Raw genomic sequence first — 20,112 nt, forward strand, 5'->3', positions numbered from 1 at the left:
GCGTCCAGCACATAAAAATGGCAGCACCCATGTGTATAGGGCACCACCATTTTTATGCCCCCATCACGTGCTAGGGGTGAGGCCGGTATGGACACTAGGTCCTCGGCCAACCCCTAGCATGTGACGGGGGCATATTAAAGGCCCGTCTAGAACGGGCCATAGATAATTATTTGTGATGCATTACTTTCACGTTCTGAAAAAGTGAATACATTTGCCAAAAATAAATAATAAAGTTTCATATTTTGCATTTAAAAGAACAAGCGAGACGAGCATCTGTTAAAGAGAAGAAATGTACCTCATGAAGATATCTGTGAAGATTCTGATATAGATGGCGACTTCAGGGTGGTAAGAACCCGTATGCTATATGAAATAGAACATATGTATCTTTTTTTAACTAGTTCTAACACTTTGATATTTGTTGCAGCAAAACACATCTCTGGAGGCAATTGTGCAGGTAAACAACTATTTCCATTTACTTAATATTTTGTTTACACTATAAAGTCCTGAACTAAACATTTATTTTATTCATTTCATAGAATGCTTCAAGTGACAACCAAGGTATCCAATTAAGTGCAGTACAGGCTGCAAGGTAAGAGAAAAATTCATGTAAATCTCCATGAACTTTCATGACAATTTCCCATAATTGTATAATTTGTTCATGGAATTTGTTATATAGTTTATTAATGGAAATTGTAGTTGTATTGTGTTCTGCCTAGAAATGTTGATCCTGCAGCTATCTGCAAGGATAATTAATGAACTGCTTGTACTATGGAACACCTAGGGAACTGCAGTGGGCCTGGATGCCAATTCCCCTCCCCTCAAACTTGCCATAGCCTGCACTTTATCCTTCTTTGTGCTGCTGAATTTTGGCAATAGAAAAGCAGAAAGGCATATTCCTGGCTTTTGAAAAACTGATACCTCCCCAAAAAACTAATCCCCCCCTTCCCCCGGTGTTCAGTAGCTGCATGGGAACTGTGCACCTTGTTCTAAAATAAAATCAAACTTTGAGGAACACAGTTCTCCTGTTACCACAGAAAAGCAATCATTTTTAACATTTTGCTTCCATGTTTTGGGCCAAGGCCACAGAAATGGGCATAGAGGCTGGCCACTGCTGAATAAGCATAAGTGGATGAAATAATTATTTGAAAGATTCCTCACTAAATATCTGTTTAATAATACACTGATCAACAACTTGATTCATTTTTTCATATGGAGAGTTTAATGAAGTAGAAATCTCACATCCTGTTCATAAAATGTGGAAAGAGGGTAGACATAAATAGATGATCTGTATGTTAATGAAAATAATATAAAGGTTATTTTGAAATATCTTTAAATTATATTTTGACAGAGGCTTAATTCTATTAGTATTGGAGATTCTTTATTCAGAAGAGTTGTGACTACTTAAATGCTATCAAATAATTCAGCAATTAGGTGATGGCTGGAAAACTGAGAAGCATTCATTGTGAAACTGAAAAGGATTCATTGAACGGTTTCTTCAAGGCTTTTTTAAAAAGAGGAAGGAAGGGAGAGGAAAAGAGAAATGTGGTAGTACCTTTCAGATTAACTGGTTTTTACTATTGTATGAGCTTTTATGGATAAAACCCCACTTTGGATGCAGTATTGAGTGGTATTAAGGCCTTTTTATGCTGCAGGTGACAAACACAGCTACTTATTTGAAAATTGCCTTTATGTTTTTTTGTCTCAGAACACCTGAGTTTCCAATTACAGCTCTTAAAAATCAGAAAATAAATAAAACAATAACAGCAACTATATTGGCACATACATTTTCAATCACACTTGTCCTATGTAGATAGGAACAATTCTTAAAGCATCACTGACATCAGCATGTCTGCGTCATCAAATTAATCATTAGTTTAACCTTGACTACTGTAGGAGTAGTAGAGAATACAGCCATAATTTTTACCTTTGCTAATGTGTGAAATATAGTATGACCCCTGTATCCATGACACCATGTCTGGGAAAAAAGAACCTCTCTAGAAATCTGGAGGTCCTACAGCAGTGATCAATTTTTGCCAGAACTATAGCATTTGCTGTTAACCACAGTTTCACTTATCCATGATAACCATGGAAACAGTTCCCCTGCAAATACTGTACAATGAAATTAAAGAGATAAGCTTCCTCAAAGTGGTACAGTTAGCCCTTCTTATACATGAATTCAAGCATCCACGGTTTGAAAATGTTAAAAAAAAGTATAAATTTCAAATATCAAACCTTGATTTTCCATTTTGCTATGTCATTATATTTAATGGGACTTGAGTATCCACGGATTTTGTTATTCACGGGGGAGCTTGAAACCAAACACCAGCATATAACAAGGGTCCACTGTATTTTTGGTTTACATAGTATGACAACTCTGAAACTTGTTCTATTTGAGAGATTTGCTTAGGGTTTATGAAGACTTCTGTTTGAGTCTTAAAAGCAATTTAATGGTGTCAGCATGGGGATTTTGCTTGCCTTCAATATTTTAATGGCATTTGGATACCCGAGTAATATCTAGTATTATAAAATACTGGAATTTCATGAACTCTTTGGAGTTAAATGGGAGAATTAGGGGAATATGTTTAAAAACTGTAAGGTCAGAACAATTTAAATGTTACCATAGGATTGGTGGGAAATACTAGAATAATTTGTGCTATATAATCCCTATGTTTTTATTAAGATAGAAAATCATTGTGAAATTCTACGTTGTTACTATCAACTTCCTTGGATGTAATAATTTTGAATAAAATACATTTGGAAAGTTGAGATGAGGCACTTTAAGCTTTGCATGCAACTTGATTTATTTCCATATGTTTTTACAACAGAAAACTACTCTCCAGTGATCGCAACCCACCAATTGATGACTTAATAAAATCTGGAATATTACCTATATTAGTGCACTGTCTTGAAAGAGATGACAAGTGAGTATGGGGGAAAGTTTTTACTGAAATGGATATTTAATAGTACTGAAGTGAAACTAAACTCTCATCTCTTTTTTGTTGTTAGTCCATCTTTACAGTTTGAAGCAGCGTGGGCACTGACAAATATTGCATCTGGAACCTCAGAACAAACACAGGCTGTAGTTCAATCCAGTAAGTAAATAAGTATTTAATGCATTCATCTGTTCATGTAACTTTTGCAAAACCTGTGAAATAAATACAGTATCATATTTCTTGGTCAAGAGTGTCCACAATAGTTGCTAATGTTGTTCCCTTTTATGCTGTGTGTGTGTTTATGTGCCTTCAGGGTCACTTGCTGACTTATGACAACCCCATTAATTTCATAGTATTTTCTTAGGCAAGGGGTTCTCAAAAGTGTTTTTGCTAGGTCCTTCCTCTGAAATATAGCCTACAGCACCTAGTATTTATTGGCAATCTCCCATTCAACTAAAAACCAGGGCTGATCCTGCTTAGCTTCCAAGATCAGATGGGATCTGGTGCCTTTAGGATACTATGCTTCTTATTCATTAATCTTCTTTCCCCAGCACTCAAACTGAGCTGCTGGCATAAGAACAGGTGGTCTTGTGCTTCCCTGGCAGATTGCTGTATTTTTGTGCCAGATAGTAAGCAAGAGAATCTTTTCTCAGTTTCAGTATCTAGTGCAAAAGTGAAAAGGAGAAAGGAAAGCTTTGAGCAGTGGTAAGTAGAAAGGTAGGTGTGTGTGTATGTGTGTGAGAGAATGTGTATTAAAAGAATGGTTGTACCCACCTCCAGCATGCACCTGGTACCAGCTTTCCTGTGAGAAAGTGATCGTTGTGTGCCTTCAAATCATTTCCAGTTTATGGTAACCCTAAGGCAAAGCTATCACAGGGTTTTCTTGGCAAGATTTTTCAGAGGGAGTCTGCCATTGCCTTCCTCTGTGGTTCAGAGAATGTGACTTGTCCAAGGTCACTCAGTGAGTTTCCATGGTGAGCAGGGGTTTGAATCTAGATCTCCAGAGTCATAGCCCATACACAGAACCTATCATACAGAATTAGATATGGAGGTAGAAGGCATGAAAATTGTGGGAAGAAACATAAAGTATTTAAAAAGATGCAGATGACATCATATTCCTATCAGAAAACAGCAAAGATTTGGAACAATTACTGAAAGTTAAGGAAGGAAGTAAGTACAAAAGCAGGGTTACAGTGGAATATTAAAACAAAAATAATCATTGATTTAAATAAATTGAAAGTAGGTGATGAATATGTTGAGATAGTTAAAGATTTTCTGTTCCTTGGCTAACTCAAAAATCACATTGGAAAGTAGTTTCCGAATGAAAAGAGAAGATTAGGACTTGGAGGGGCAGCTACCTCAAATATAAAGATAAGTCACTTAATACTAAAATCAGAATAATCCATGCCACAGTATTCCTGATCTCTGTGTATGGTTGTGAAAGAAGCTGTCAGGAAGAAAACCCAAATCATTTGAAGTGTGCTGTTACAAGAGATTTCTGTGGATCATGGACTGCCAAAATGACAAATAAAAGGGTCCACGAGTAAATGAAGCCTACATTCTCATTAGAAGTCAAAAAGGTGCAGGAAACAGTTTTCTCAAAAGTGTGCTTTTATTTAATTTTTATCCTTCCTTTCAAAATCTCTTAGATAAGAGCTGATCTGGATGCGGGCATTATAATAGAAATAGAAAGAGAGGTGTCCAGTGACTCTGTGGACTGTGTTAGACTGGAACATTTTGAGTTTGTAAATACTGATGAAGTGGACAAGATTCTTGGAAGTGTTAGGAAGCAACATATCCCCTCGATCCTTGCCCATCATGGTTGACCGCCCAGGGGATGCAACAAAAACACTATTACAATCTATAATTAATGCATCCCTCAGGGAGGGAAGATTTCCATTGAAATTAAAGCAGGCAGTTGTTAGATCACCTTTGAAAAAACCCTCCCTGGATCCCCTGGTGAGAAATAATTATAGACCGGTCTCCCTCTTACCATTCTTGGGCAAAGTGATGGAGAGGGTGGTTGCCTTCCAGTTCCAGGCTGTCTTGGATGAAGCCGATTATCTAGACCCATTTCAAACCGGCTTCAGGGCAGGATATGGAGTTGAAACTGCCATGGTCGCCTTTGTTGATGAACTCCATCTGGGCATCGACAGGGGAAGTGTGACCCTGTTGGTGCTCTTGGACATCTTAGCGGCATTCGATACCATACCCCACGGTATCCTTCTGGAACGCCTTGAGGGAGTTGGGAATTGGAGACACTGCGCTCCAGTGGCTCCGTTCCTACCTCTCGGGCAGATTCCAGATGGTGATGCTCGGGGACAGCTGCTTTTGCAAAAGAGAGCTGACATCTAGCGTCCCTCAGGGCGCCATTCTGTTCCCCCATGCTGTTTAACATTTACATGAATCCACTGTGTGAGATCATCCAGAGACATGGAATGCAGTGTCATCAGTATGCTGATGACACCCAAATTTATTTCTCTATGTCTCCGACTGTTGCAGTGATTAAGGATGGTATCTCTCCTCTGGATGCCTGCCTTGGGTCGGTAATGGGCAGAATGAGGGAAAACAAACTCAAGTTGAATCCAGAGAAAATGGAGGTACTTGCAGTAGGTACCTTAAGTCCAGGAATGGAGATTTGTCAACCAGTCCTGGAGAGGGTCACACTTCCCCTAAAGGACAAGATTTGCAGTCTGGGAGTACACCTGGACCTGTCTCTGCAGTTGTCATCTCATATAGATGCGATGGCCAGGAGAGCTTGGTATCAGTTTTGGTTGATATACCAACTTTGTCTCTACCTGGACCGAAAGGACCTTGAAGCAGTGGTACTTGCACTGGTAATCTCTCGTTTAGATTTCTGTAATGCGCTGTACTTGGAGCTACCCTTGTATCAAGTTCAGAAGCTTCAGTTGATTCAAAATGCGACAGCCACATTGGTCACCGGTACATCTAAATTTGACCACATAACACCAGTGTTAAAATCACTTCACTGGCTGCCAATTAGCTTCTGGGTGCAATACAAGGTGTTGGTTATCACCTTTAAAGCCCTACATGGCTCGGGCCTGAGTTACTTGCGGGAACGCCTTTCCCTACACAATCTGCCCCGCACACACAGAACATCAGGAAAGTATATATTGGAACATCATAATACTAGGTTAATGACAACTTCCCAAAGGACGTTTACAGCTGCGGCTCCAAAATTATGGAACAGCCTACCGGAAGAGCTCCGTCTCATTACTACCTTAGAGGCCTTTAAGAAGGCACTCAAAACAGATCTCGTCCAACAGGCTTATCCACCAGACACCATATAAAAGGCTGATGATTGCTCCACTCTTGACTATGACCGCTGGCTATTGAATTGTTATTTTTTAAGAACTCATAGGAATGTTGGTTAATTCAGTATTAGTGTTTTATTGATTGTAATTGTATTATTGTACTATTTTATTGATGTAATCTCGCCTCAATCTATGGGAGAGGCGGGCAATATAAATAAACTTTATTATTATTATCCTAAATGAGACCAAAATGTGGCTCATAATATTAATTAAAACAGAATACATGAATTAAAGGCTAATAATAAAAAGTTTTTTTTTAAAAAAAGCTACCATATTCAAACACCAGTACTTTGAGATAATGTAAAATCATCTCTAATAGGACTCTGCAATTCTATAACAGTTGAATGACCAATGTGTGATTTAAGCATATCCTGTTATTATTATTATTATTATTATTATTATTATTATAAATCCTATTATTATTATTATCCTACTAATTGGTATGATTTGCAATCTTATTACTTGCAAAAGAGGAGAGACATTTCAAATGCTGCAGAATTTAAATATTTATCTTAAATGTTGGTACCAGACGTTAACTTGTGTTTCAGTAATGTATTTCTTTGTTTTGCAGATGCTGTTCCACTTTTTCTGAGGCTGCTGCATTCACCGCATCAAAATGTTTGTGAGCAGGCAGTATGGGCTTTAGGCAATATCATAGGTTAGTTACATTTTATATCAGAGTTCCAGGCAACTCTTGACAGAAAACTAATGAATTGCCTAGATTTATATTGTATTATAAAAGTTAGATTTGTCCAAAAATGACTTGTAAATTTTCCTGCTTCTTAAGTGTTCATGTGTTTTTCCCCCAAAGTATATTTTATTCAGGCAAATGAAAATTGGGAGGGGGGGAGGGAATGTAATACTGACTATTCAGGTCATCATATGCTTGTGACTATGTTGGGATTGCATTGATCCCAAGCTAATGGTAGTTTAACATTTCAGCTTTGGTATTGCAATTACGTTCATTTAGTGCATGAGTTACATTTCTCGGAAACATGCATGCTACATTCTACATTGTTACAGTAAGCAATCAAAAGTGATTTTCCTGGTAAAATATCAAACTGTTAAATGCTTGATTTTGTACTTTTGCAAGTAAATTCTCTTTATTCTGCCACATCTGAACCAGATATGTGACCCTGTATCTAGTTTTATATCTTGTTCAGATTTATGGGCATGACACGGTACAAGAGCTATTACTGTAGTATCTTAGTGTACCCAGTGTAATAAAATATCCAGGATGTTGCACTAGGAGCATGGTCATTTGATTGAACACCAATTTTTGTTAGTTGTTGATAGCATAGCATACATAGTGATTTAATTTTTCAACATACAGGTGAAGACAACTCTGATAAAGTGTATTGGATTTCTTTTCTTTTTATTTATTTCATTTTGTGTACACTTGGGAAACTAAATATACTTATTCATGCTTATCCATCCCTATGTTCCTTAAACATAGGGTTCACTTTTGTGCTAAAATTACCAGCTTTACAATACAATGCAGAGAAGTAGGGGGAAGAGGCTGGCTAAGACTTAAAAACATGAAGAGCTATATCGTAGATCAAAGGCAACCTCTACTGCTCTAGAAGATGGGACTAGAACAGTATCTGAAGTTACATGAGTGTATATTAGTTGTATGCTTGGATAAGTTTATTAAGGGCAACAACATTTTTACCATGAAGCTAGTAACTGGGGTGGGGGTCTCTTACCAAAGTCTTCAAGCTGAAGCTTGTTATCCATCTGTTCTGGATGCTTTAGCTTTGAATGTCTTGCCTCAAGCAGAAGGTTTAATTTAGATGGCTTACAAAAATGATTCCCAACCTTTGGCCAGATGTTTTAAACTTCAATTCACAGAAGCCTCATCCAGAGTGCTCCTTGTAAGAGTTGTGGTCCAAAACAGCTGGAAGACTAAAGGTTGAAAATCACTATCCTATAATGCCTCCTGCAACTCTGATTCTAGGAGCCAGCCATTTTGAAACTTTCTAGCAGCTATTCTTGCTTGCCTTTGCATAGACATAGGTGCCTAAAATTTCTGTCTCAAAAGTGAGATATTCTGTAAATGGAAGGAAATTCAGCTAGGCATCTATCATACTGTTTTATCTACAAACTCCTTAAATGTTTATGCAGGTGATGGACCCCAGTGTAGAGATTATGTAATTAGTCTTGGAGTGGTGAAGCCTCTTCTGTCATTCATCAGCCCATCTATTCCAATAACTTTCTTAAGAAATGTTACTTGGGTAATGGTGAACTTGTGCCGCCACAAAGATCCACCTCCACCAATGGAAACCATTCAGGAGGTAAACTACTTCATTGTTTGTTGAAGTTTTGTCACCTTGAATTGCATTGCAGAATTTGTAATACCCTTTTTCTGTTTCTCATAGATTCTCCCAGCACTCTGTGTTTTAATTCACCACACAGACGTAAATGTGAGTATCAGAGTATTTCACAAGTAATTTACTGATTAACTGTGATCAAATATTTAAAAAGCGATCCTTGTTCAATTTACAAGCAACATCATCTTATATGCTTATTTGTAAGCAAGCACTGAGGTGGTGCTGCATAAGAGTAGTTAAATTTGAGATAGTTAAAATATGTGTCCTAATTGGATACTGAAAGATTGTGAACTTCTTTTAGTATTACTTATAATATTTCAGGTGGAAATGTTAGAAGAAATAAGTGTGAAACAAAATTAGTAAAGGCTTTCACCAGATAGGGCTATAAATTACATTTCTGTTTAATTACCTTGCCATATTTTGTAGCATGTCACAGCAGATGTAATATATTAAAGGTGCGGAAAGAACATAATTATCTTAAATTTAAAATGTTACTATTTTTTATATGTACCTGATTGTCTTATGGAATTTTGTCTGCTTGTATTAGTCTGATAAAGTGTATTTCTAAACTTATTAGATATTGGTAGATACAGTCTGGGCCCTCTCCTACCTAACTGATTCAGGCAATGAACAGATTCAGATGGTGATAGATTCTGGAATAGTTCCACATTTGGTTCCTCTTCTCAGCCATCAGGAAGTTAAAGTACAAGTGAGTATTCTACAAATTTCCTTTATCTGAACACACACAAATCAGACTGTGTATATTTCAGAATGTGTTTTCTGAAGTTTGTCAAGTTTAGAAATGTAAAATGTTCTAATTTAATGTTTCTCTGTTTAGTATGGAGTGGGATTCTGAATAAATATAGGGAGAGCTTAGATTCTATGGTTGTTAGCATTCAATAGGACTATTAGTTGATAGGATTTACTGAATAACTGTGTGGCTTTTAACAAGATATGCCTGAATATGCATGTTATGTACTGTTATGTCAAGGAGAGAAGATTGGTTATTATGCATCCTGTAAAAAGTTCATACATTATTGGAAAATATTTTTATTGGGGTTTTTGATCATTTAGATATTAAAGCATACTATTTTTTAATTGTCATGATTGGTAAGAAATATATTTTTTAAACATTAATCTCTTTTTTAAAATCATATAGTGATATAAATTATTCCCATTTGCTTATTATGTATAAATAAAAATGGGTTAGAACAGTTTCTGGGTCCTTACATTTTCATTTTTGATTTTTCAATACAACTGTAAGAAGTCATTGATTTGTTCAAACGTGAAGAGCATAGGCTGTTGTATCTACTGTGTAACTTCTAAGTTATCAAGAAATGCTAACTTGTCACTCCATTGTAGTCAAAACGTCCTAATTTGTTTGAACCATTGTTTTGGTTCTCCTAAAACGGTAATACTATAGTCATCCCTCGACATTCATGGCTTTGAAACTTGAGGTTTTGATTACTTGCAAGGTTAGGTCTGCTACATTCGCACTTCTCCTTCTCCTTTCTGGGTTTTTCCCCTGGGGAGGGAAAAAGCCAAGAAGGAGAAGCCGGGAAGGGTGCATGTGTCAAACGCGCCCCTTCCAGGATGGATAGTTGTCTTTCCTCAGGCAGCTATCTGCCCTGGAAAGGAGGAGGAGGATCAACCCCCCCTTTCCAGGCCAGATAACTGCCTTAATCCACCCTTCTATTGGGTGAGAGTTACTTGCGGTTTTTCTTGCACCCCTAAGCCTTGCAAATGTGGAGGGACCAGTGTATACACAGCAGCTTTTTCTTCAAGAATCCTGGAACCTTTTCTTATCGGACCAAATTTAGAAGATCAAATTTAGAAGAAATATCTTTAATATGATAGAGCATATACCGTATTTTCTGGCATATAAGGCGACTGAGTGTATAAGACGACCCCCAAGCTGCAGGCTGGCAGCGTCCCTGGCCTCCTATGGGCGGAAGTAAGGGGGTCTCTTGCCCACACGTGCCGGCTTGAGGGGGCCTCTGTGGAGGCCTGGAAGGTGGGTACTGCGGCTGGGCTCTCTCGCCACCATTTCTGGAAAAGGCAGCGGAGAAGCGGCTCCAGAGCCAATCAGGCCGAGGGAAAGAGCCGGCCCCTTATTCCTTGCCGCCGTTGCCCGGGATACTCCGCTCCTCCAGCGGCTTCCGCGGCGGACTTCAGCTGGAGGAGCGGAGTATCCAGGGTGGCGGCGGCGAGGAATAAGGGGCCGGCTCTTTATCTTGGCCCAACCGGCTCTGGAGCTGCTTCTCTGCCACCTTTTCCAGCAATGGAGGCGAGAGAGAGCCCGGCCGCGGTGCCTGCTGGGACAGGAACCGCAAGGACCCCAGAGACAGAGAGATGGCTACACCATACACCCACGACATATAAGAAAGGGGTAAAAAGCCGTCTTATATGCTGGAAAATACAGTAGATAATTACTTCAGGCTTTTGTCAGTTAAACTCCAGTAGCCCTTCCAATCTGATGCTTGGTTTTTTAAACATGTTAGTCCAGCCACTAGCTTTTAACTTTTAAAATGTTTTGCTTTTCAGACTGCTGCACTCAGAGCTGTAGGCAATATTGTTACTGGTACTGATGAACAGACCCAAGTAGTTCTGAACTGTGAAGCTCTTTCACACTTCCCTGCTCTATTGACACACCCCAAAGAAAAAATTAATAAGGTATGTAGACGCCTATGACACTGAATTCACAAACTAAATTATAACCCTCTTGTACATTTGAAAAATTGATACCAGGTACAATTACGTGATCTCTCTATTGTTAAAAAATTGTGTGTTAATGGTCATGCCTTTTATTTAAAAAGTAGTTTTTACCTTATTGATTTTAAATTATAGTTCTTAGTTTCTAAGGCGTATCCTTTGAAACAACAAGAAAACTTCTGGAATATGGTAGAGGTTTGTGGTAACTCCTGAATTTCAATTGTCATTCGTGTAGTGAGTAGACAGAACTAGCAGTTTGTTTTTAGCCAACACCTGCATTAATCTGACTCTTGGAAATGATGAAATAGAGGTCATGAGGTGGATGTGCTGTGTGTATGTGGGAGGATGGAAATCTTTATTTAAATGGAAAAGTAGAAGGGGTGGGTGGAGTGTGTGTGTGTGTGCTCATGCATGTATGTAGAAGCTCTATATGGTGCAAATTATGGGTACTGAAAGACACTGCTGATTTCGGAGTGCATCTGAGGCAGTTGCAAAATCATGGGGTCTTTACTGCAACATTGCCAATGATTAGAGACCCAATTAAGCTCATAATTTGCATCAAGGAATTTTAAACCTCTAACAGGTTCATTTTGTCATACAAAGGAACTTGTGATCTGATCTAAGGGTTCAGTTTAATGTTCAGAGGTATGGTTTGGTGAAGAAAACCTTTCATGCTGAAGAAGTATAAAGAATGCTGTAAAAAAGAGTTAAAAGAAAAATGTAAATACTTTTGATCTGTTGTTGTTGTTGTTGTTGTTATCATCAGCATTGGAACCGTTATAAACCTTTCTGGTTTATAACCATCCAAAGCAGTGAACTAAGAAAAACACAAACCATAAAGTTAATATGATATAAATACTCAAATACTACCCCTAAAGCATTAAAGAAAATACAGTTCAGCCAGTTCAGAAAGTTTTTCAGGCAGCAACAAACCAACAGAATATATTAATTGAAAGACGTTTTAAACCATTGAGTTTTCTAAGCCTTTTAAATATCACAGTTGAGAGGTTTGGTTTAAAAATTGTAATTTATACATTGCCACAGATATGAGCTACAGGTTGAGTCTTCTTTATGCAGACTTCCAAAATCTAAATTTTCCAAAATACAAAAATGTCTACATGGGTACCTGAGATAAAATAAATCTGCACTGCAGAAATAATCCAGTGTGACACCGTAGCATGGCTCAGTGCTATGGAATTCTGGGAATTGTAGTTTTGTGGACATTTAGCAGTCTCTGTCAGAGAGCTCTGCTGCTACAACAAACTACAATTCTCAGAATTCCATAGCATTGAGCCAGGGCAGTTATAGTGGTGTCAGACTGGATTATTTCTGCAGTGTGGGTGCAACAGACAGTTTTGCTTTCTGATGGTTCATTGTATGTAGGGTTGCCATAAGTCTGGACCTCTAAACCGGGACAAATGTAGGACAAAATTTTCAAATGGAGGGCACATTTTTTTAAAAAATGGAGGATACACAGAAAAAATTGATGGTTTTAAAAAATGTTAATATAAATACATGTTTCTTAGGCATGATCAAAATGGAGGACATTTGGGTATTATTCATAGACAGATGACAGAAATGTACTTCCCTTTCTGGCCACCCCCCTCCCCCCATTCCAAACAGCACATTTGGGCATTGAACATGGCTTTACTTAACATGGCCTCTTGCATATTTCAGAGGCTTATTCCATAACCAAACTCTTTGGGTTTCACACTGAATATGTCAAGGTGATTTAACAAGAAGTGGGTTTGCCCTCGGATTAAACTGTACTTCTCAGAAGTGTGTACTTGGTCAAGGGACTTTGGGTTTTTTTCCCTGCGCATGAGTTTGTAAAAATCAGAGCAACTTACATTGGTCATGCCTCAGAAGCTGGCTCATATCATCATCATCATCACTATCCTCTTCCTCCTCCTCCTCTTCGTCCTTCCTTCCTTCCTCCCTCCTTCCTTCCTCTCCCTTCCTCCCTCCCTCCCTCTTTCCTCCTTCCTTCCTCCCTCCTCCTCCCCCCTTCCTTCTTCCCTCCTTCCTCCCTTCCTCCCCCTTCCTCCTTCCTCCTTTTTTCCACCCTCCTTCCTCCTCCCTTCCTCCCTTCCTCCCTCCTCCTCTGCCTCCCAGCCCAGGCCCAAGCGGAGGAGGAGGTGGGTGGCTGCCTTGGCGCGCTCCCGCCCGCGTGCCAAGGCAGGAGGCAAGCAGCCACCCACCTCCGCCTCAGCCTCCTCCTCTGCCTCCGCCTCCCGGGCCCAAGGAAGTGCCCAGAGCGGAGGCGCGCCAGGTGGAGGAGGCGGTGGGTGGCTGCCCGCCAGTGCTTGCTGCCTTGGTGCGCAGGTACCTCTGCCTCCTCCTCCGCTTGGCGTGGCCTGCAACGGAGGAGGAGGAGGAGGTGTGCCTCCTGCGCGCGCCCGCACCACCCTCCCCATCTCCACGCCACCCTCCCCCGCCTCCCCCCGCGCACCGCCTCCTCCTTCGCTTCCTCCACACGGCCGCACGGCCTGGAACGGAGGAGGAGGAGGAGGTGGTGGGTGGCGCAGCCACGCGGGGAGGCAGGGGAAGGTGGGTTGGCGCCACGCGGGCCCCAAACCGGGGGCTGGGGGCCAAACCAGACTGGGACCAGGAGGGGGCCCCCAAAAGCGGGTTTGTCACGGGGGCTGCCGGGTTATGGCATCCCTAATTGTATGCAAACATGTTTTCATGCACAAAATTATTAAAAATATTGCGTACAAGGCTATGTGTATAAGGTATATACAAAACATAAATGAATTTGATTTTTAGACTTGAGTCCCATCTCCAAGATATCTTACTATGTATATGTATGTATTTCAAAATTCGAAAAACTCCGTCATCCAATACACTCCTGATCCCAAGCATTTCAGAAAAGGGAGACTCAACCTGTAATTATATCCACAAAATATATAATGCAAGTTGGTCACAGATAGCACTTAAAGACCATACCATTAGATTTCCTGGACCTCCATTCAGTAGGCCTCTCAACATCCAAAACAATAACTTTTGAAGAAATTATGCAGATACAGTGGTGATAGTGAAGTAAATTTCTTGCAACACTATTGTCAAAAATGAACTTGAAAATGAATACTTTCTTGTGTTCTTTAGGAATCTTTTGTCACTTGTTCTCCTTATTGAGCCAATCATTTCTTTGCTTTTGGTTCTTCAGAATACTAAGAAAAAAATTAGCTGTCTTTCTAAACTGAGCTATGTTTGGAAATTATTATTTTTTGGCCCCATAACCCATATATAGGTGTCTATAAGTATAGTACTAGAGAGGAGTCTGTCACATTCCAGATAATTTCACATTGGTAAAATGTACCAATTTTAAACTCATTCAGAAATGCTTGTCTTCCCTACATTTGTGTGTGTCTTGTTTATAGTTAATATATTAAAGGAATTAAAACACTAATCAGAAGAAAATTAAACCAAGGATTCCTAGCTAAATATCAGTTTTTTGTGAGTTGCAGTGGGAAGCAAAAATTGAATAAGCAAATAAGTGTTTTAATTAACTGGATATGAGCCATTTACAGTGGGTCCTTGGTATCTGCTGGAGTTAGGTTCCAAGACCTCCTGAGGTTACCAAAATCTGTGGATGGTCAAATTCCATTATATACAATGGTGTAGTAAAATGGTGTTCCTTATATTCAATGTTAAAATCAAGGCTTGCTTTTTGGATTTTTTTCAAATAACGTTGAGCCAGAATCCATGGATACGGATTGCCGAGTGTATTATGTGTATGTCCAATTTATTTTTATGTCATTTGTTACTGGAACACTGTCTAAAGGTATAAATTTTCAGATGTTGGTAGTTCATTACTCTATTCTAAAAGAAGAGTTAATTACTCTCAATTGGCCGAGTGCCCAAACTGCAACCCCAAACCCACTTATTTATTGCAAAGTGCCATGTCCCTCTGGCTTTCTAGTAACAAACTCTGGCAAACTCTGTGCTGGGACGATGGCACATGTGCCCACAGAGAGGGCTCTGAGTGCCACCTCTGGCACGCGTGCCATAGGTTGGCCATCACTGTTCTGAAATATTGTAACATAATACTATTAGGCTAAGGTTTTACTAAATGAATTAAAAAGGAGTACTTTTTAAAAATTCTATAATCATAGTGACTATCCAGTCTTAAGAAGAAATGCATTGGGGTGGTCTGTTTTGTGCACAAGATGGCCTTTTTATATGCAGAAATGCCAGGAGGCTGTGGACTTCATACCCCTGGGGTATTATTTCCTCAGAGAGCAAGTCTGGTTGGTAGTATACAGACTTGTCTACTGCCCAGCTGGTGTCCTGTTAATATTCAACATGAAATCTAAGGTAAGCTAATTAATTTCAGTCAAAGAGTGTTGATTGCCAAAATGAGTTTGTTTTAAAGTTTTGCTTTAGTTCTCTATAAAAGTATGTAGCTCTGGAGAAGTCAGTTTATATTTTCATTGTCTGTATTATTTCTTTCCAGTATTTTAAAATTATAATTTGTTGTTGTTGCAGGAAGCTGTATGGTTCCTATCTAACATCACTGCAGGGAATCAGCAGCAAGTCCAGGCGGTGATAGATGCTAACCTTGTACCAATGATAATACACCTTTTAGATAAGGTTAGTCTCTCTCTCTCTCACACACACACACACACACACTCACCAAGATTTTGTTTTGCTGTAGAGAAACATTTTTAGAGCAACTTATCTGATGCATAGAGATCTTTGTAGTGCATTAATGTAATACAAGTTGCTTGTTAAAGCCTATGTACAAATGCTTGGAGGAGTCTGCATTGTGTCGTGGTTTTTGTTTTGGACTACATCTCTGAAGACCAGGGTTTGAGTCCTCACTCGGCCATAGAAACACACTAGGTGACCATTCTCTCAACCTTAGGAAGGCAAAGACAAACCTTCTCTGAATAAATCTTGCCATGAAAACCTTGAGAATAAGGTTGCCATAAGTCAGAAACTACTTAAATGCACATTACAACAATAAATGCTTATGTAGATTTATATCTTGCTTGACTATATGCTGCTCAGACATGTTGTTTTTTGTGTGTCTCTATTACCAAGAGGGAGAAAAGGTGAGGCATTTAAGTAATTAAAGAGTTGGAGAATAAAAGAGCCGCTCCCCCACCCCACCCCAACTGTAAAGCTGAGTTTTTAGTGAGAGAAAAAAGTTGGTGAAAGAGTTTAATCCTGGGCTGATTTATTTGAATTTGCCAATTCACCCCCTTTTTCCTTCAAAATTAGAACCAAAAATGAATTGCTTATGTAGACTTAACATCTCACTTCACTTTATATGCTCAGGCATGTTGTGGAGCAAGGGATGGGAACTATATCCATGAATCTGATTGACTCTTAACTCCTACCATTGCAATATATCTTGTGCATAATAAATGTTTTAAACCTTCAAACTTTACACTACAATAGAAAATCGGTCATTACATAACAATTTTTATAAAGTCAGCCATCTTCTGGTAATCTTTTGTTGAGGAGGTATTTTAAAAAGATGCTATCTAACTCTTGGAAGTAGCACACTGAAAATTCTAATATAGAACCATCTTGAATATTTTATCCTTGAAATTATTTGTTAAATTGTAGCTTGATCTATACATTCTAATAGCAAACATTCATTTCCAAAACAAAAATCTGTTAGTGATGGAGAAGGCATGAAATTAAAAGATGAGCACATAAGAGGGTCTTTTTACTATTCTGTTGAACCTCTCCAAATCCCTACTCATTTTGTTTTCCTCGGCATTTTTTAAATCTTGAATGTTTTCATCATATATTTGTATCCCGATTTTGCTCCCATTTGATGGGCAGCTGGTATTTTGCCTGGGACTTCGTTTACGTTGAAGGGCTAGAATATTTGGCCTCATATTCCTAGGTCTGATGAGGACAGACTAACATATTATTTCCGGGTAAGTTTTGGATAGAAGCTGCTACCACTGACATGGACCTATCTTTCCTGGTTTTGCAAACAAAAGAACCAAAATGCTGTATAGGCAGCAGGTGCCATTGATTTTACCTTAGGTCTGTCCCTTCTCCTGCAACTGTGTATGCAAGCATCAGATACTAGAATAGTTCCAGCATCCTGAGTTTAAATTATGTATACTGGTTTTGAGGTATAAGACACTTCCATTACTCATTTTTGCTCTGGCCACAAACATAGTGAGGCATGGTTTATATGAATACTGACACCTTCCTTCTGAGTATACCTCATCTGGGTTGTTAAAAAATACCTGCACACTACACAGGATATTAATAGGTGTGTTTCTCGTGGCCATATTATCTGACTAGTTGAGCTCCTAAGTAATGGAAAGATGAATAGTAAGTGGTACATAGTGCCTTGCTAGTTTGTGGTAAGGCTGCAGCAAATCAGAACTTTCATCTTGATTTTAGCATATATGGATTTGCTTTTCTCTGCTTTGGTTAGGCTTACTTGTACCACCGTTCAGAGACAGGTAAGGAAAACTGAAATGTGACCTAAATTCAAAGGCTGATCAGTTTATTCATGCATAGTCATCTTCCCTTGGGTAGTTCTTTCTTTGGCTCTTTACCTTTGCTCTCTTTCTTGTTCATTCTTTATTCTTGCAATAATATACTGTAATCCCTGTTACGCTTTATTTTGCTAATTTTTCTGTTCATTATTCAGTTGTCCCCCACTCCTCCCCTTATTTCCTTTTCCTGTGATGGCTCCAGCAAGATGACAGGTCAGAGGCTCTCACAGTGAAAAAGAAAAGGCTGCAAGATTGCTTGGTGTCTGACAGAGTCGATCACAAATAATCAAAAGGAAATCATCCTGACTCAAGCACTGATGGTTCAAGCCATTCTGCAAGCTGTGATGTCTCTGTGTGGAGCACAAGCTCTCAGCCTGCTGCTAAAGCCCCTTCAGCATGCAAGTAGAGGGGAGGATGCTGCTATAAGGCTGCATGTATTGAGAACCACACGTGTGATGGAGATGCATGTTTGAAGCAGTAGTGGAGTTATTAAGCAGCAGGAATGAAGGAAATGCAGTAGGCAGTTTTTCCTGAACAGCAGACAGTTTTTCTGATGGTGCACCTGAGTTTCTCCAACATCTGTATCAAGGCTGTGTTCTGGTTTTCCAAGAAGCTTGGGGGCAAGATTCCTGCTCCGCTTTTCTATATAGATTCCCTCCATTCGAGTAGATCCATTCACCATTTTTCAGTCTGCTTCTTTCCATGCTTTTTGTGTCTGAGAGGTGGAGAAGACAAGTGAATGCTTTTTTAAACACTGTTGTAATCTTACTCTTTTTCTGACAATGATCAGCTCTGGTCATAGAATCGTAGAATTGGAAGAGACTGCAAGGGCCATCCAGTCCAACCCCCTGCCATGCAGGAAATCACAATCAAACACCCCCATTGACAGATGGCCATCCAGCCTCCAAGGATGGAGACTCCACTACACTGCGAGGGAGTTTGTTCCACTGTTGAACAGCCCTTACTGTCAGAAAGTTCCTCCTAATGTTGAAGTGGAATCTCTTTTCCTGTAGTTTGCATCCATTGTTCCACGTTCTAGTGACAGGTGCTAAGTTACAAAGCTGTTCTGAGCAAGTCATGCCTACCTTGTTGGACCTTGTTTCCTTCTAGCTAAGTATTATGTCTAAGATGTGAGCAGCCTAAGGGAAGATGGTTGTATGTGAGGGAGCCAATCAGTCTTTGAATTTAGTCACATGTCAGTTTCCCTTGCCTATCTCCGGGTGGTGATGGGAGTAAAACCAAGTTGTATGGATTAATCCTTTCAACAACCCAGAATGTAATTCATATTAATTAAGAATGTGATACTCTCTTGTCAGCTTCTTTGATGTGTCTGGGTTTGGTTTTGTATGATAGTTTTCCAAAGGTTTTTTAAAATTGTTTTCATTGGAATAATAGTGCTGCATACTGTGGCCAAGACTATTCATTCATTCATTCATTCATTCATTCATTCATTCATTCATTTTTTAGGGTGACTTTGGTACACAGAAAGAAGCTGCATGGGCTATAAGCAACCTGACAATCAGCGGAAGAAAAGATCAAGTGAGTATATCAATTGGTCATCTAGATTTGAGATAGGGAAAATATGACTGGATAGCTTAAAATATTCTGAAATGGGAAATTCAAAAGGGAACACAATCCAGTCAGAGGTAACCGTTTAGAAATCTGACTTTCATATTAATACTTAATTCTCCTGTTAGATTCCACCATGCCTAGGCTTGGCTAGAGTTTGCTCAGCATTTGTTTGCTGATTTAAAGTTCAGGATAGATTCTCTTAAGAGAGTCATATTATGCCATATATCTACCACAGCAAGGTTCTTGGCTTGAGCATGTGCAGTGGGCCCTCAGCATTTGTGGGGGTTTGGTTCCAGGACACTCCCACAGATACCCCCACACCACCAGCAGATGCTCAAGGCAGTATTTTGACTTGAAGAGCTTGGGTTTCCCAATGCTGCCTTCCATTCCCCCACTTTTCCACCCCATGTCTCACTGAAATCAATTCCAGGCAGAAAGTTCATAATGGATTTTGTGACAATCATTCTGTTTTACTTTCAGTAGAGTCAAAGTTGTTTTGATTGGTTCTCTTTCTCTCTCTCTCTCTCCATAGAACCTATATTGCTGTCTTAGAATGTTGATCCCAATTTGATGTCCATTTTTTCTTAGGTGGCGTACCTAATTCAACAAAATGTAATTCCTCCATTTTGCAACTTGTTAACAGTAAAAGATGCTCAGGTTGTTCAAGTAGTGCTGGACGGGCTAAGTAATATATTAAAAATGGCTGAAGATGAGGCAGAAACCATAGCCAATCTTATTGAAGAATGTGGAG

The 20,112-nt window shown here is 39.3% G+C and overlaps 1 protein-coding gene and 1 non-coding gene across 2 annotated transcripts in view; both read left to right on the forward strand.

Moving 5' to 3' along the window:
* The window catches only part of KPNA4 (karyopherin subunit alpha 4), a 40,380-nt gene that overhangs the window by 17,020 nt on the left and 3,248 nt on the right, over nt 1-20,112 (forward strand). The window contains exons 3-15 of the mRNA XM_089508927.1: nt 256-345; nt 425-454; nt 537-589; nt 2,826-2,921; nt 3,007-3,092; nt 6,840-6,926; nt 8,393-8,562; nt 8,647-8,691; nt 9,176-9,307; nt 11,143-11,271; nt 15,802-15,906; nt 19,257-19,328; nt 19,950-20,112. Of these exons, the coding sequence (XP_089365053.1) occupies nt 256-345; nt 425-454; nt 537-589; nt 2,826-2,921; nt 3,007-3,092; nt 6,840-6,926; nt 8,393-8,562; nt 8,647-8,691; nt 9,176-9,307; nt 11,143-11,271; nt 15,802-15,906; nt 19,257-19,328; nt 19,950-20,112 (1,258 nt within the window). The remainder of the gene's footprint in view (nt 1-255; nt 346-424; nt 455-536; nt 590-2,825; nt 2,922-3,006; nt 3,093-6,839; nt 6,927-8,392; nt 8,563-8,646; nt 8,692-9,175; nt 9,308-11,142; nt 11,272-15,801; nt 15,907-19,256; nt 19,329-19,949) is intronic.
* Nucleotides 11,602-11,933, forward strand: LOC149318060 (small Cajal body-specific RNA 7). Its single transcript, XR_016280337.1, has one exon.

Source organism: Sceloporus occidentalis, unplaced genomic scaffold (assembly GCF_023333645.1).
Source record: "Sceloporus occidentalis isolate IW3139 unplaced genomic scaffold, rSceOcc1.0.p SCAF_2, whole genome shotgun sequence".
NCBI lineage: Eukaryota > Metazoa > Chordata > Lepidosauria > Squamata > Phrynosomatidae > Sceloporus > Sceloporus occidentalis.